The sequence below is a fragment of the Leptodactylus fuscus genome, chromosome 1, assembly GCF_031893055.1.
Source record: "Leptodactylus fuscus isolate aLepFus1 chromosome 1, aLepFus1.hap2, whole genome shotgun sequence".
Lineage (NCBI taxonomy): Eukaryota > Metazoa > Chordata > Amphibia > Anura > Leptodactylidae > Leptodactylus > Leptodactylus fuscus.
In genome coordinates, this window is record NC_134265.1 from 31,200,111 (window position 1) to 31,217,812 (window position 17,702).

General features: G+C 41.7%; 1 protein-coding gene across 1 annotated transcript in view; it reads left to right on the forward strand.

Annotated features, from left to right (window-relative positions):
* The window catches only part of PARP8 (poly(ADP-ribose) polymerase family member 8), a 216,765-nt gene that overhangs the window by 150,906 nt on the left and 48,157 nt on the right, over window positions 1-17,702 (forward strand). The window contains exons 8-11 of the mRNA XM_075269267.1: window positions 1,693-1,753; window positions 4,017-4,107; window positions 11,131-11,197; window positions 16,726-16,848. Of these exons, the coding sequence (XP_075125368.1) occupies window positions 1,693-1,753; window positions 4,017-4,107; window positions 11,131-11,197; window positions 16,726-16,848 (342 nt within the window). The remainder of the gene's footprint in view (window positions 1-1,692; window positions 1,754-4,016; window positions 4,108-11,130; window positions 11,198-16,725; window positions 16,849-17,702) is intronic.

Here is a 17,702-nt window from a genome sequence, read left to right on the forward strand (position 1 = left end):
CCGATCTTAGACTCCACCTCCTCACAGACGAGCCTCTGGCAGAACCAGCGTTGATTGGCTGAATGCTGTACTCTGTATGGCATTCGGCCAATCAACGCTGGTCAATGCATTCCTATGGGAAAAAGTCAGCTCCCGCATATTGCAAGCTGACAGGGATCCAGACGTAATACAGTGACTTGGGCATGTTAGATGCCCCCAGACATGCTTCCCCTGCTGTCCCAGTTGCATTCCAGGGTGTTGGCATCATTTCCCGGGGTGTCATAGTGGACTTGGTGACTCTCCTGAGTCAAATGGTGGGATCCCCTGAAACAAGCATTTTTTCCCCATAGACTATAATGGGGTTCGATATTCGTTCGAATAGTCGAATTTTGAGGGGCTATTCGAAACGAATCTCCAATATTTTACTGTTCTCTCATCTCTAGTCTCTATATGTAGCCATCTAGTGGTTGTGTTGTGAATTGCAGTCTGTGAAGCATTTAATATTATGTTGCAATATTGATGTAAATCGTTGGATTGAAGGAAACTGAAGTCCTTAAAGGGATCCTATCATTAAAACTTAATTTTTTTTCCCTACCACATAGGAATAGCCTTATGAAAGGCTTTTCATCTCCTACCTTTAGATGTCTTCTCCGCACCGCCGTTCGGTATATAATCCGGTTTTCGTTGGTATGTAAATTAATTTTCTTGCAGCACTGGGGGTGGGCACCAGCGCTCAAACAGCACTGGGGGTGTCCCCAATGCTGAGAGAGAACTCTCCAGCGCCGCCTCTATCTTCTTCAGGAACGGGTCTTCATCTCGTCTTCTTCCAGCGGTGGCTTCAAACTTCTAGGAATCGGGCAGCCAGCTGCGCATGCCTGCCGGCCACAAGAAAATGGCCGCTTATAATACTGTGTAAGTGGCCATCTTCTTAAGGCATGTACAGTCGGCTTTGCCCAAGGCCTAGAAGTTTGAAGCTGCCACCGGAAGAAGACGCGAAGAAGAACCGTTCCTGAAGAAGGTGGAGGTGGAGCTGGAGAGTTCTCTGGCAGCATTGGGGACACCCCCAGTGCTGTTTGAGTGCTGGGGCCCACCCCCAGTGCTGTGAGAGAACTGATTTACATACCGCCGAAAACCGGATTATATTCCGAACGGCGATGCAGAGAAGACATCTAAAGGTAGGAGACGAATAGCCTTTCTTAAGGCTATTCCTATGTGGTAGGGTCAAAAAATTAAGTTTTAAGGGGCCACACGGTGGCTCAGTGGTTAGCACGGCAGCCTTGCAGCGCTGGAGTCTTGGTGTTGAAATCCCACCAAGGGCATAAAACCATCTGCAAGGAGTTTGTATGTTCTCCCCGTGTTTGCATGGATTTCCATTCCAAAGACATACTGATAGGGAAAAATGTACATTGTGAGCTCTATGTGGGGTTTACAATCTACATTTAAAAAAAATAAATAAATTAAGTTTTAATGATAGGATCCCTTTAAGTAAAAGACAGGACCAGGATTCCATTTACACTGTATGAACTGACATCTATATATTGTAGTTGCATCTAGCTATGTGGGATTAAATTATGTTTTTGTGCTCAAAGCACCACTTTTTAAGTAAATTTTTAAAGTTTTTTTAAGTATTTTATTGTCGGGTGTTTTTATAGAGATTTTTTACTTTGCAGTGTCTGGTGATATTATTTTTAACACGCTCAAACTGTGTTGCAGGGAATATGGAGCAATCGATGATGTGGATATTGATTTACATATAGATGTTAGCTTCCTAGATGTAAGTAATTTGGATCTATTTTGCAGGTTTTTTTTATTATTTTTCTTATTATATTTGTCTAGTTTTATTGCTTTTGATGTATTAGAAGCTGTGGGCGGATTCACACCTGCTCATTTACATACCAAATGTCTTCGCTTTCGAGTTTCCTTGAATGGGTTTGCAAAGTGACCGCTCGTCGGTGAAACCATTTTTTTTATCCGGACACAAAGTCCTGCATATCCGACTTTGCGTCCGATTAAAAAAAACGGTTTAGCTGCGGAGAGACAGAACACGCACACAGGCGGTCACTTTGCAAACCCATACAAGTGAATAGGTTTGAAAACTGATCGCCGGGTTTCCGTCTCCTGTCCAGTTTCTCTCAGCAGAAGACGGATACCCGAAAGCGGAGACCAGGCGCAGGTGTGATCCCGCCCTCACCGAGACATAGTAAGGTTTGCAATATAATAAAATCAAGCAGAAGAATACAATACAGGAAACTAGCCGAAGCCCTGCTAGAAGGAGTGTGAATTCCCTGTTCTGTTTCACTTGGTGGAATCCGCCACTGATTTTGAGACGGATTCTGCCCCAAAATCAGCAATAGATTCCATCCTGATTCCGCCTCCCATTTTATTCAATGGGAGTCAATGGGACATAGAATAAGCGCCCTGCTCGATTTTGTTTAAGATTCCACGCTGGATTCAGCCACAGAGATTCCAAGGTTTGATACTTTTTGCAGAGTCACAGCAGAAGGCCAATACTCTGCTTCGGCATACTGCTACGTGCAGCCACGGGACTGAAAATACAGAGGAATCTGAGCTGGATGTGCAACTAAAATTCCTCTTCCATTTCCCCATAGTGTGAACAGTCCCTTACTTTGGATTTATATGCAAAGTTATAATAGTTTCCCGATGTGCCTGCCAGTAATTGGTAGAACACAAGCAAATGACTTATTTACCAGCTCGCTGAATGAATCAGCGTCAGGATTGTTTGCCGTACTGCGGCATATTAACTTTGTATTTACCAACTTCATTCAGCATTTTTAAAGGGAAATGAGCAGATTCCTGTTCCTGTTGTTGTTTTTGACCTGTCACCTCTGCTTTAACCACTTCAGGACCGCACCATTTTGCCTGGCCCTGGACTGGACACATTTTTTTTTCTTTTTTTCCTGTGTTAAATACAGCTTTATTTATATGTAGCTTTTATTTTTCCATTGAAAAATAAATATGGACCGCTACGTTAAACACAGTTAAAGCAGAAAGCGCTTTAACTGAAGCACCTATCACAGAAAGTCCAAAGAAGGACTTTCTATAAATGTCGCTACGGGAAAAAAAATGGATGCATTTCTACAGTGGTTTTTCCTGCAGTTGTGGCCCACTACGTGGGACTTTAGCTTTAGGCTAAGGCCCCACATAGCAAGCTGCAGATTTTTTGCTGCAATGTATGGATGGAATTCACCAGAATCCAATCCACTTTACAGGTAATGTAAATGTAAGACAGTCCTACAGGCAGGACTTTGTGTCCACGCGAAAAAAACGGTTTCCAAGTCGGAGAGGCGGAATACGCACACTGGCGGTCACCTTTAAGGTCTATTCACATGGAGGATTATTGGGAAGAATTTAGTGTGGAATTTCAGCGTTGAAGAAAAACCTCCCATTGACTTCAGTGAGTTCCTTAGAAGGAACCCATTGAAGTCAATGGGAGGCTTTTTTTTCAGCGCTGAAATTCCACACCAAATTCCTCACCATTTTCCTCCGTGGGAGTGGACCCTTAAAAATCCATTCAAATGATTGGGTTTAAAGCTAGCCACCGGCAAGCTGTCTGCTGTCCGGTTTCCCCAGGGTTTAGGACGGACATTCCAGGGCGGCAGCAGCACTAGCGTGAACACAGCCTAACTGCTCATGTCAGCTCCATGGGAGGTTTTATTATTTTTTTTTTAACATTTAGAACTTATTGCTACTTTGAGGGTACTGGGTCTGAACTTTTTTATAATGAGATACTTTGCTTAAACACTATCTTAGATTATTTAGGAGAATATAGACATAAAGGTTATTACACTATAGACCAGCAGGTAAAGGTGGTGTCGTCTCTAGCTGTACATAGGCTGCTGGACAAAGGCATCATAACTGAGCACACTGAAAGAGAAGCTAAAAATGAAGGATTGATCAGAGCAGAGGAGAATCTGGACTGTAGGGATGGAAAAAGTGTTCTTGCTGAATGACTTCTTTAAATTGCTTTTTCTTAGCTTAGACCGTGAGATATATGTTTTGTTTTTTTTGTTCATCAGGAAGAAATTGCTGTAGCATGGGATGTGATCCGCACAGAACCAATTGTAGTCCGTCTGCATTGTTCTCTAACACAGTATTTAAATGGCCCAGGTAAGTAACTGGCTTTTCTTTTATTAAAAGAACTCTAAGGGTAAGTTCACATGGGGTTTTTCGGTCCTCCCCCTCAGGTCCCAGACCAAAATACGGGTAGCTGTGACTGGATGCTGGTGCAGTGCACTGACATCCAGCCATGCACTCTGCTCCAGATTAGGCCCAAATGAATGGGCCTAGTCAGGAGGGAGTGTCTTCAGACCAAATCAGGAGGCAAATCCGCCTGAAAGAATGAGCAGCTCCCTTCTTTTTCCGGGAACCGGAACAAATGGCTCCCGGAAAAAAGATCTGACCAGCTCCCATTGATTTCAATGGGAGCCGTCTTTTTGGTCAGGATTTTGAGGCAGATACGGCCTAAAATCCTAAGCAAAAAACCCCGTGTGGACTTACCCTAAATCTAAAATGTGGCCATTTCTCTCCAGCTGGCCATGGGTGCCGCACTACTCTGGGCCCAGTTGTACCCATTGTGACCACGATTCTAGCGCCCCTGTGTAGAAACATCTCCAAGATGGTCAAGAGAAATGGGAGAAACCAGAGATAAATTTCAAATGTCATAGCAAAGAGACTGAATTCTTATGTCCATGCGAATTAAAATTTTTCCCTACCTAAAAATTAGCAAAAACATCTAAAATAGCGTTTTTGCATTCTCATTAAGGAGTATTTAGTGGAGATGGATGGTGGAAAACTGGAATTTTTTAAATTTTAGTATAAGGCCTCAACATTAAAAAAAAAAAAGGTTCTGAAGACTTTCTGAATACCTTGTACTACACTTGATCGAAAGTACGGAGAAAACAATAGCATTTGGATTTCATTCAAGATCTGAGTGGGCTTCCCACTTGGCAGATCATCACCCATATGACCCTTATATCCTATTACCAGGATGCAAGGTTAAAATAAAATTTGCACGCCGTACAGTAAAGAACATGACGTCTTCTCGTAACCCAAAATAACCTTATTAAATTCTTTATCTAAGCAATTTCCATTTCCAGCTCCACAGAAGCCATTATTTTATATCGCACTTATGAAACCTATTATGATCAACACAACGATTTGACGTCCTGTACTTACAATTCTTACCAAAGATTAATTTGTCATTCCCCGGCTGCAGGAGATAATGGCGAGTGAATAAACCAGTTTATACTCATGTGAATATTTTCCATTTATAGCAGACAATGAACAAAAATCAGACCATACTAAATGGAGCTCATTGTTGTGATCCCCGATACCGAGCATCAATCATAAATTACATTTACGAGTAAGATTAAATAAAGGGGTTGTCCAAGTATAGATATTGATGGTCTATCCTTAGGATAGGTCATCAGTATCAGATCAGTGGTGGGCTGAGAAATGAATCTACACATGAACCTCTCAGGACTCATTTTGTTTCGGGTTCGAGTGGCCAAAGTCCAAGATTTGGTACATGTCCAAGATTTGTTTACATCTATATAACATAGTGCAGAACACTGTCAGGGCTCCTAGGAACCTATCTATAAAACATAGTGTAGAACACTGTCAGGGCTCCTAGGAACCTATCTATAATACATAGTGTATGACACTGTCAGGGCTCCTAGGAACCTATCTATAATACATAGTATATAACACTGTCAGGGCTCCTAGGTACCTATCTATAAAACATAGTGAATAACACTGTCAGGACTCCTAGGAATCTATCTATAAAAAATAGTGTATAACACTGTCAGGGCTCCTAGGAACCTATCTATAATACATAGTATATAACACTGTCAGGACTCCTAGGAATCTATCTATAAAACATAGTGTAGAACACTGTCAGGGCTCCTAAGAACCTATCTATAAAACATAGTGTATGACACTGTCAGGGCTCCTAGGAACCTATCTATAATACATAGTATATAACACTGTCAGGGCTCCTAGGTACCTATCTATAAAACATAGTGTATAACACTGTCAGGACTCCTAGGAATCTATCTATAAAACATAGTGTATGACACTGTCAGGGCTCATAGGAACCTATCTATAAAACATAGTGTATGACACTGTCAGGGCTCCTAGGAACCTATCTATAATACATAGTATATAACACTGTCAGGGCTCCTAGGTACCTATCTATAAAACATAGTGAATAACACTGTCAGGACTCCTAGGAATCTATCTATAAAAAATAGTGTATAACACTGTCAGGGCTCCTAGGAACCTATCTATAATACATAGTATATAACACTGTCAGGACTCCTAGGAATCTATCTATAAAACATAGTGCAGAACACTGTCAGGGCTCCTAAGAACCTATCTATAAAACATAGTGTATGACACTGTCAGGGCTCCTAGGAACCTATCTATAATACATAGTATATAACACTGTCAGGGCTCCTAGGTACCTATCTATAAAACATAGTGTATAACACTGTCAGGACTCCTAGGAATCTATCTATAAAACATAGTGTATGACACTGTCAGGGCTCATAGGAACCTATCTATAAAACATAGTGTATGACACTGTCAGGGCTCCTAGGAACCTATCTATAATACATAGTATATAACACTGTCAGGGCTCCTAGGTACCTATCTATAAAACATAGTGAATAACACTGTCAGGACTCCTAGGAATCTATCTATAAAAAATAGTGTATAACACTGTCAGGGCTCCTAGGAACCTATCTATAATACATAGTATATAACACTGTCAGGACTCCTAGGAATCTATCTATAAAACATAGTGCAGAACACTGTCAGGGCTCCTAAGAACCTATCTATAAAACATAGTGTATGACACTGTCAGGGCTCCTAGGAAACTATCTATAAAACATTGTGTAGAACACTGTCAGGACTCCTAGGAATCTATCTATAAAACATAGTGTAGAACACTTTCAGGCCTCCTAGGAATCTATCTATAAAACATAGTGTAGAACACTGTCAGGGCTCCTAGGAACCTATCTATAAAACATAGTGTAGAACACTGTCAGGGCTCCTAGGAACCTGTCTATAAAACATAGTGTAGAACACTGTCAGGGCTCCTAGGAACCTATCTATAAAACATAGTGTAGAACACTGTCAGGGCTCCTAGGAACCTGTCTATAAAACATAGTGTATAACACTGTCAGGGCTCCTAGGAACCTATCTATAATACATAGTATATAACACTGTCAGGACTCCTAGGAATCTATCTATAAAACATAGTGCAGAACACTGTCAGGGCTCCTAAGAACCTATCTATAAAACATAGTGTAGAACACTGTCAGGGCTCCTAGGAACCTATCTATAATACATAGTGTATGACACTGTCAGGGCTCCTAGGAACCTATCTATAATACATAGTATATAACACTGTCAGGGCTCCTAGGTACCTATCTATAAAACATAGTGTATAACACTGTCAGGACTCCTAGGAATCTATCTATAAAACATAGTGTATGACACTGTCAGGGCTCATAGGAACCTATCTATAAAACATTGTGTAGAACACTGTCAGGACTCCTAGGAATCTATCTATAAAACATAGTGTATAACACTTTCAGGCCTCCTAGGAATCTATCTATAAAACATAGTGTAGAACACTGTCAGGGCTCCTAGGAACCTATCTATAAAACATAGTGTAGAACACTGTCAGGGCTCCTAGGAACCTGTCTATAAAACATAGTGTAGAACACTGTCAGGGCTCCTAGGAACCTATCTATAAAACACAGTCTAGAACACTGTCAGGGCTCCTAGGAACCTATCTATAATACATAGTGTATAACACTGTCAGGGCTCCTAGGAAACTATCTATAAAACATAGTGTAGAACACTGTCAGGGCTCCTAGGAACCTATCTATAAAACATAGTGTAGAACACTGTCAGGGCTCCTAGGAACCTATCTATAAAATATAGTGTATAACACTGTCAGGGCTCCTAGGAACCTATCTATAAAACACAGTCTAGAACACTGTCAGGGCTCCTAGGAACCTATCTATAAAACATAGTGTAGAACACTGTCAGGGCTCCTAGGAACCTATCTATAAAACATAGTGTAGAACACTGTCAGGGCTCCTAGGAACCTGTCTATAAAACATAGTGTAGAACACTGTCAGGGCTCCTAGGAACCTATCTATAAAACACAGTCTAGAACACTGTCAGGGCTCCTAGGAACCTATCTATAATACATAGTGTATAACACTGTCAGGGCTCCTAGGAAACTATCTATAAAACATAGTGTAGAACACTGTCAGGGCTCCTAGGAACCTATCTATAAAACATAGTGTAGAACACTGTCAGGGCTCCTAGGAACCTATCTATAAAACATAGTGTAGAACACTGTCAGGGCTCCTAGGAACCTGTCTATAAAACATAGTGTAGAACACTGTCAGGGCTCCTAGGAACCTATCTATAAAACACAGTCTAGAACACTGTCAGGGCTCCTAGGAACCTATCTATAATACATAGTGTATAACACTGTCAGGGCTCCTAGGAAACTATCTATAAAACATAGTGTAGAACACTGTCAGGGCTCCTAGGAACCTATCTATAAAACATAGTGTAGAACACTGTCAGGGCTCCTAGGAACCTATCTATAAAATATAGTGTATAACACTGTCAGGGCTCCTAGGAACCTATCTATAAAACACAGTCTAGAACACTGTCAGGGCTCCTAGGAACCTATCTATAAAACATAGTGTAGAACACTGTCAGGGCTCCTAGGAACCTATCTATAAAACATAGTGTAGAACACTGTCAGGGCTCCTAGGAACCTGTCTATAAAACATAGTGTAGAACACTGTCAGGGCTCCTAGGAACCTATCTATAAAACACAGTCTAGAACACTGTCAGGGCTCCTAGGAACCTATCTATAATACATAGTGTATAACACTGTCAGGGCTCCTAGGAAACTATCTATAAAACATAGTGTAGAACACTGTCAGGGCTCCTAGGAACCTGTCTATAAAACATAGTGTAGAACACTGTCAGGGCTCCTAGGAACCTATCTATAAAACACAGTCTAGAACACTGTCAGGGCTCCTAGGAACCTATCTATAATACATAGTGTATAACACTGTCAGGGCTCCTAGGAAACTATCTATAAAACATAGTGTAGAACACTGTCAGGGCTCCTAGGAACCTATCTATAAAACATAGTGTAGAACACTGTCAGGGCTCCTAGGAACCTATCTATAAAACATAGTGTATATCACTGTCAGGGCTCCTAGGAACCTATCTATAAAACACAGTCTAGAACACTGTCAGGGCTCCTAGGAACCTATCTATAAAACATAGTGTATGACCCTGTCAGGGCTCCTAGGCACCTATCTATATAATATAGCGTAGAACACTATAAGGGCTCCTAAGAGCCTATCAATGAAACATACTGTAGAACACTGTCAGGGCTCCTAGGAGCATATCAATCCAATTTTACAGCTGAGAACTGTGATTGGGTCTCAGCAGTGATATGGGCAGAGCCCAGGTTGTGTTGTAGCGTTGAGAACCAAAGGTCCAGCAGACCACAACCCTTTTTAAGGCCTATGCACATGACTATAATTTTCTGCCATATATTTTCCACAGTTTCAGAATCTTACATGGATCAATTGATATCTATGGCCTCATGCAAACAACTGTATTTTTTATGGATATTTGTCCAGGCTGTAGAAAATAGCTGCAAACTCTGGAACATTTTCTATAGCCATTCATTCAAGTTTATGGGTCAGTGAAAAACATTGTTCTGTCCTGTGTGTACAACGATAACTACAAATATTAGGATGCAATTAAAATTGTACCTGTATAGATAAATAAACTCATCTGTCATGTGTACATGTTCTGTATAGATGGAGAGACCCATACATCATGTATACATGTTCTGTATAGAGACCCATACGTCATGTGTACATGTTATATATATATGAATAGACCCATATGGCATGTATATATCATATGGATAGATGGATGATTAGGTTCATACGACATATGTATATGATATGTAGGACAGGCTTAAGTGTTGTTTCTACATATTGTTCACAGATAGTCTGATATGTCACGTACTATATGTCACCACAAGGTCAATAAATGACTTTTTAGGACATTCTGTATATTTCTGGTACGGTATATAGAGCCCCTGTTAAAAGAGTTCCTGTAGAAATATCAGTAACAGGCAGAGCTAATATACATCTGTCACGAGCTAGCAGCTCTGCCATGTGGAGGGCTCCCGCTGTCGCTGCTTCTATTCAATCAGTGGGCACTGTGTGTACATAGAAGCAGTAATAAGCTGGATCTATTCTCCGGGATGTCTTGCTGTCTCTTATAGCCGGATTCCTTTAGCTGTACCTGCTTGATAGCAAGAACAATATCTAGAAAACTATATATATCCTGACAATATGAAGAGTCAGAAGCTAAGCTTGGGGGTGTATTAGGCGCTGGTACTCCCATCATTACATAAAATAAAGGGGTCAATGGAGCTTCTCAGAACATAGTACCCCTTCAGATCATAACTTGGAGACTTCTGTATTTTCTGAGCTATGCTGATAGCTTTTCATTACTCACCTGTGATATTAAGTAACAGACGGTCACCCCAATATCTATACCCTATTCCTGGAATATTGGGACTATTTTATTAAGAATTTCTCCCACTATTGTGTAAATATCCAGAATGTCTAAGGGTCCATTGAACCAGAGTTTTTGGGCGCTGATTTTGATGCTGAATCCGCGTAAGAATCCACGTGAAAAAAAGCCTCCCATTGACTACAATGGGTTCCTTTTTCCACTTCCTCCCATTGACTACAATGGGTTCCTTTTTCCACTTCCTCCCATTGACTTCAATGGGTTCCTTTTTCCACTTCCTCCCATTGACTTCAATGGGTTCCTTTTTCCACTTCCTCCCATTGACTTCAATGGTTTCCTTTTTCCGCTAGTTAATGGGAGTCAATGGGAGTCAAAGGGAGGTTTTTTTTCCACGTGGATTCCGACGTGGATTCAGTTCCATGTCAAAGTCCATGTCAATGGACCCTAAAACAATAAATGTAGCTTCTCACAAAGCTTGTATAACTGGTTATATGTAATCTTGTAACGTCTCCTGTTTTCCAGTGCCAACGGTGGATGTCTTTCAGATATCTACAAAAGAGAAATTTGGATTAGGACATCAGTTAAAAAAGTAAGTTAAAGATTCATAAAATATAAAAATCTGTAGCTCCAGATGTGTGGTTAGTCCATTTGCCGCCATGATGTTATGGAACACATGAGGTAGAAAGCTCTTCCGTGCACCAAATCTGCACCGCGATCCCTGTTTTGTGCCTTGGTCCCTACATTTTGCAAATGTGGGTAGAGCAGGACGGAGAGTAAGACACCCTGTTATAATGGAAATCTATTCCACATCCCCTTCATAAATTGTGTTCCCTAAACCAGGCGGGGCCGTTCTAAAGACTAGTGTACGATACGACAAGCTTAGTAAATTTCCATTGACTGTAATGTGGATTCCGAAGGAAATTGCCACAATGTCATATATAGCATTGATCCGGGTAAAAGAACTGTTCAGGGTTATGTTACCTATTTGGCGCCCAAATTTGGGCACCTTTACCTTCTTTTTTTCATTGATTTTGCATTCTATCGACATCTATATGACTGTATTATATAGGAAGAGGCACCCAAAGAGATGACTTCACGGGGCATTAACCAACCTACAGCTAGTCTTGGACCCCCTATATGTCTGGGTATACAGTGGAACACGATGGGGTTCTGTTCTACATAGGGCCATGAAGTCAGAGTCTGGGACAATTTTTGAGTTTGAGAAAAGTTAATCTTAAAAGATGAATTCATCTTAATTATGTTATAAAATAATTAAGACTGTATAATTAATTAGATGGATAGTTTGTTACATATTTACTTCCTTCGAATCAATCACTAGATTTATTTCCCCTGAATTAGAAGATCTTTATTACTGTCAAGAGTCGGAGTCGGGCTGGGGGAAAATTGAGGAGTTGGAGGTTTCTTCTACCGACTCCACCTCTCTAGTAATACAGTTCCATGCAATGTGGAGCTTTTCCGGAGCATACAACATGCGTGTGCATGAGACCCTATATCTAGAGATAACAATATTTACTTACACACCTGACTCACCGGTCGCAGGTGTAGCGAGCACCAAAGGTTAAATGTTACATGATGTATGAGACCATGGTTCACATAGATATTAGAACAGCTTGGACACGTAACGCTAATAGATTCATGACGGTCTGGTAATTGATTCATGATGGTCCGCCATTAGCATACATTGGGTGAATCAATTGGACATGTTTGTTTGTTAATAGCTTATTCTGGAAATCATTGGATCAGGTAAATCAGATAATAGGGCGGATCGATGATCTCATTTGCAGCTATAATGTATTTATATTACAATTACCATGTAATGAGGTATTGGCTGTTTGTTGCTTTAGTAAGAGACATGGCATTAGGGGGTTAGTCAACCTTTTAAAATTAATGGCTTACCCTTAGGATAGATCTCAAGGGGCCCGACTCTCTGCACCTCTGCCAACCAGCTATTTAAAGGTGCAACGGTTTTCATGTTAGTGCCATAGCCTGTTCACAGATTGCTGCTTTGTGCTCACAACAATGTACTTCTTACAGCGGCGGTTCTTCATCAAGTAAGAGGGACAAAGTTGCAATACTCAGAACAGTTGCAGCAAAAATATGGACCAGGCTATTACAAACATTGGAAAGGCTGCTGCTCCCATGCAAGCTCTGCAGTCACTTCATGCAGCTGATCAGCAGTGGTGCCAAGAGATGGACCAATCTAATATTGAGTCTTTCTTAAAAGCGTTGTCTAGGATTTAAGGCCTATCCCTATTGGTGGGGGCCAACAGATACAGTGGCCAGATCCCAGTGAAGTTGAATAGAGATAAGTACTGATGCCCGGCCACTATACAGTGCTCAGAGCTGACGGCCTCCATCTTCCTTCCTCCATGGGGGCTATGTACCATGTATCTATGTCCTATTCTAAGGATAAGCCATAAAAACCTATATCTTGGGCAATGCCTTTAACGTTGGATAAGCCTTTAAAGCCCACCTATATATTGAACAAATGGATAAACAACAATGATATCATAATCCCTTAGACTATAATCCTTGTTATTTTAAAATCTGCCTTTAGCAGTCAGAGCCAATGGTTTAGTTGGGGTCCTAGTTGCACTATGGGTAGGTTTAGTTCTCTGTAGGGCATCAGTACTATAAATGGTACATGATATTTGGGGACCTCCATTATGTCGGACCTCGGGAGCTTTGTCCTAGTCCTGTACCTGGAGCAATCCATTAATACCTTAGGGTAAGTTCACACGGAGATTTTTGGTTAGGATTTTGAGGTCGTATCCACCTCAAAATCCTGACCAAAAAGACGGCTTCTATTGAAATCAATGGGAGCCGCTCAGGAGTTTTTTCTGGCTCCCAGAAAAAAGAAGCTGCTCATTCTTCAGGCCGAGTCGCCTCACGATTCGGCCTGAAGAAATTCCCTCCTCCGGACTAGGCCCATTCATTGAGCCTAATCCGGAGCAGAGTGCGCGGCTGGATGCCGGTGCAGTGCACCGGCTTTCAGTCGCGGCTACCCGGCTTTTGGATTGGAATCTAAGGCGGTGTCTGCCTCAGGTTCCGGTCCGAAAAACCCAACTTACCCTTATTAGGCTGCGTTCACACAGAGTTTACAGAGGTTTCACATGGCTGACCATCAGCAGAATACCATCCTCAGTGAGCGGTAGAAGGAGACAGGTAGCAAAGGCAGCTAGAAATCTGCTACTGGTGCAACTTGTTCTTATCGAAAGAACCTGAAGCAAATTGAAATTGACTCCCGGAGTGGCTTCACTGACTCCTATCTCCTGCAATATGTCAGTGTAAAAACAGCTTATGTCTGCTGATAGATCTGCAAGTGCGGAGAATTTCAGATTCCTCTGAGGTTATTCTCATGTTGTGATATATGGCTAGAGGGATCGGGCATAAATGTTACTTTATATTAGGGAATTGCTTGTTATTTAACTCCCTCATCCATTATTTATGGTGGCACCAACTTTTCGGTTGTCCGTCATAACTGAATAGTTGATAATGTGAGATAGAATGGTTCAATCTGTGATAATTTATCATGTCTCTATTTACCATGAGCAGATTTATTACCAGTGGAGACAGAAAAATAAATCTATAGTTCAACCTTTCAGATTCTACTCAAATTTGGGACCATATAGTGCCTTTTTTTTCAGTTTATTGCCAAAGTTTTTGGCAATAATTGTTACAGCCAAAAAAAACGCTCTATCGGCTAAGACGCAGCGCTTTAGCTGCAGAACAACCGCGGCAGGAACGTATTGCAGTTCTTCCCGTAGAGCTTTGACCAGAAAGTTCACGGAGTTTTCCTCCGCGGACTTTCTGTTACAATTATATCTGCGTGGAAGCTGCCGGCGTTTCCGTAGATATTATTGACATACTGCGATTTTTGGTTTTGGAAATCGCAGCGCAGACAGTTTTACTGCAAAGTTGGCATGAATCCCATCCACTTAGCAAGTACTGTATTACACCGCGATTTTTTTCCAGCCTCTAGATGTTTTTTGGAAGTGTATAAAGAATTATATAATAGTAATACAAACAGTGTATTTTTTTGCAGTGTTTTTGGTTTTTTTTTGCATTTGCCTAACCATTTTTAGTTCCAACACAATTTCTGAAAATCATAGCATGTTCTCCAGGACTTTCATAAAGGGAGTCTGTCACCAGAACCAGCATATCACCCCAGTCCTGCAGATAGATAGGTTATGGTCACCAGAACCAGCATATCACCCCAGCCCTGCAGATAGATAGGTTAGTGTCACCAGAACCAGCATATCACCCCAGTCCTGCAGATAGATAGGTTACTGTCACCAGAACCAGCATATCACCCCAGCCCTGCAGATAGATAGGTTATGGTCACCAGAACCAGCATATCACCCCAGCCCTGCAGATAGATAGGTTACTGTCACCAGAACCAGCATATCACCCCAGCCCTGCAGATAGATAGGTTATGGTCACCAGAACCAGCATATCAACCTAGCCCTGCAGATAGATAGGTTAGTGTTACCAGAACCAGCATATCATCCCAGCCCTGCAGATAGATAGGTTACTGTCACCAGAACCAGCATATCACCCCAGCCCTGCAGATAGATAGGTTATGGTCACCAGAACCAGCATATCACCCCAGCCCTGCAGATAGATAGGTTACTGTCACCAGAACCAGCATATCACCCCAGCCCTGCAGATAGATAGGTTAGTGTCACCAGAACCAGCATATCACCCCAGCCCTGCAGATATATAGGTTAATGTCACCAGAACCAGCATATCACCCAGCCCTGCAGATAGATCGGTAAGGGTCATCTGAATCGTTTAGTGCTTACTCCTTGTAGTTTGTTGCCTCTATTGTCACTATATCACCAATTTTGTCAATATACAAATTAGCTGTGTGCAGTAATGAAGGTGTTGCCACTTACTTCTTTGCATATTAGCAAAAACAGCAATATCTCAGCAATAAAGTCACTAATTCACACCATTTGATTCAGGTGACCCTAACCTATCTATCTGCAGGGCTGGAATGAAATTCTGGGTTATGGTGACAGACTCCCTTTAAGATCTTCTCTATTTGGAATATGATATCTCATGGAAATTGCCTTGTAATGTGGATCTTGGATATGTTGTGGGTTTTTCCCATTGACTTCAATGGGGAAGTCCAAACCTGCAGATAAATGCTGGAGTGCATAGGTATATTATCAGGGATCGGGGTCTCACAGAAGCAGCAGGGGATTGGTAAAGAGACTGATTTTTACCTTTAAATAATCAGAAGTTGGAAACCAAAAAGGAAAATTTGAAACAAAGTTTGTAGAGTTTGGTGTAGATTTATGATGCTGCAAATCTGACCCCTGTGGACTTACCCTAAATCTGATCATCCACATTAGATTGTTGTCAGCTGAAGGGGCCGACTTCAGCCAAGAAAGTGTGAATGTTCATGACCAGCCAACGACAGACTTTAGCCTGCCAAAAGAAGACTGGTCATGTTAGATATTTTTAGCTGGCTTATGTCCAAAAATTTTGCCCTGTCATCAGCCAACCCGTGCAGGCTCATTGTATGTTGGACAGGTTAGTTCTACATGTCGATGGTCAATGATGTCATCGATCAGATGGCCGTCCAAAATGCAATGTGTATAGTCGGCCAAAGACATGTTGCAGCTAGAGAGAGAACTATGCATCTTATGCTACCGCCTCTCCCACAACTAGGGGGCGCCTCACCACTTCCTATCTAAGAAGCACCAGAATAAACTCTTCCCTACCTCTGTTGGTTAATGTTCTGTTAACCAGGGAAATAAACCCTAAGGAACTCCAACTTTATGCAGCAAGTAATGTTCTATTCAGTCATCATGTTTGCTAATCTTCATCGCTCTGTCTATTCGGATTCCTCCAGGGTGTTAGTCTCTAGAGAAGAGAGTTTGTTAACCATCCGCAGCAGGGGTGAGTGCGGTGAAATCTATAGGGGGCCCTGACACAGATCCCGCGGCTTTAGCTGATACGTTGGGGAGGGGGGGTTTGTTTTAGTAAAAAGATTTTGCCTGGAGATCTCCTTCTAAGTAAAAGGCTTTCAAGCATTGCATAGAGAGGGACGTCTTTAACCAGCTGCTGCTTTTGATGTGTGCACAGAATCATGCAGACGTTTGTGACACAGCAATGGAAACAGAGCAAAGAGAAATCAAACTGTTCGCACAAGAAGATATCGGACAAGAAGGTGAAGTCTCCTCTGCACATTTTTTCTACGTTGCGCAGGTAATGTAACCTAGAAAGGTCATATAAGGTATCACTGTAGTGTGACAAGGCTACTGACTAACCACAATACCGTATGCAGGTTCCTGCCAATACAACAGTAAAGACCTCTCTATAAATCTGCTATACACTGTCTACCAATAAGTATTTGGACACCCATGCAAATAAAAATATCTGCGATTGTGATGTACGTCGCGCCTTCTGCCGTTAAATTGGAAACAGCATTGGCATTAGTCTCATGCAAGATGCCACAAAGTGCAGAGTTGTCCGATTTCGAGAAAATGGTAATTGTGGGGTACCACAGAAATGGTCAATCCTTAAAGGATATAGCAAGCGAGCTGAATTACCCAAAATCGACAGTGGCCTATGTGATTACGAAGTGGAAGGTGAACGGTGATTGTTGGAATCTGCCCCGAGACGGCAGATCCCCGAAACTGGGAGATAGAGAGCGACGAGTGCTGGCCAGAGAAACCGCACCCAACCAATGGCTCACATACACCAGGAGTATCACCAGGCATCTGGGAGTATTGTGTCGATCAATTCCATCTGTAAGGAAGCGTCTGCTAGGTTCTACCAACTATTGTCCAAATACTTATTGGTAAACAGTGGGTGGATAGATAGATGGATAGATAGATAGATAAGTATATAGGTTTATAGATAGACCGTAAAGAAGAATTCCAAAGCAGCATAGCCAAAAATAGAGGTGTGTGCACATCCTTAGGAACATGGGAAACTTGCAAATAATGTATAGACAAGAAAAATACTAGCAGTCTAAAAAATGCAAAGGCTGGTGTGTCTTTATTCCAAGGCAACATTTTAACATCGATTTGGAATATTTGGACTGCTGCCATTACCCT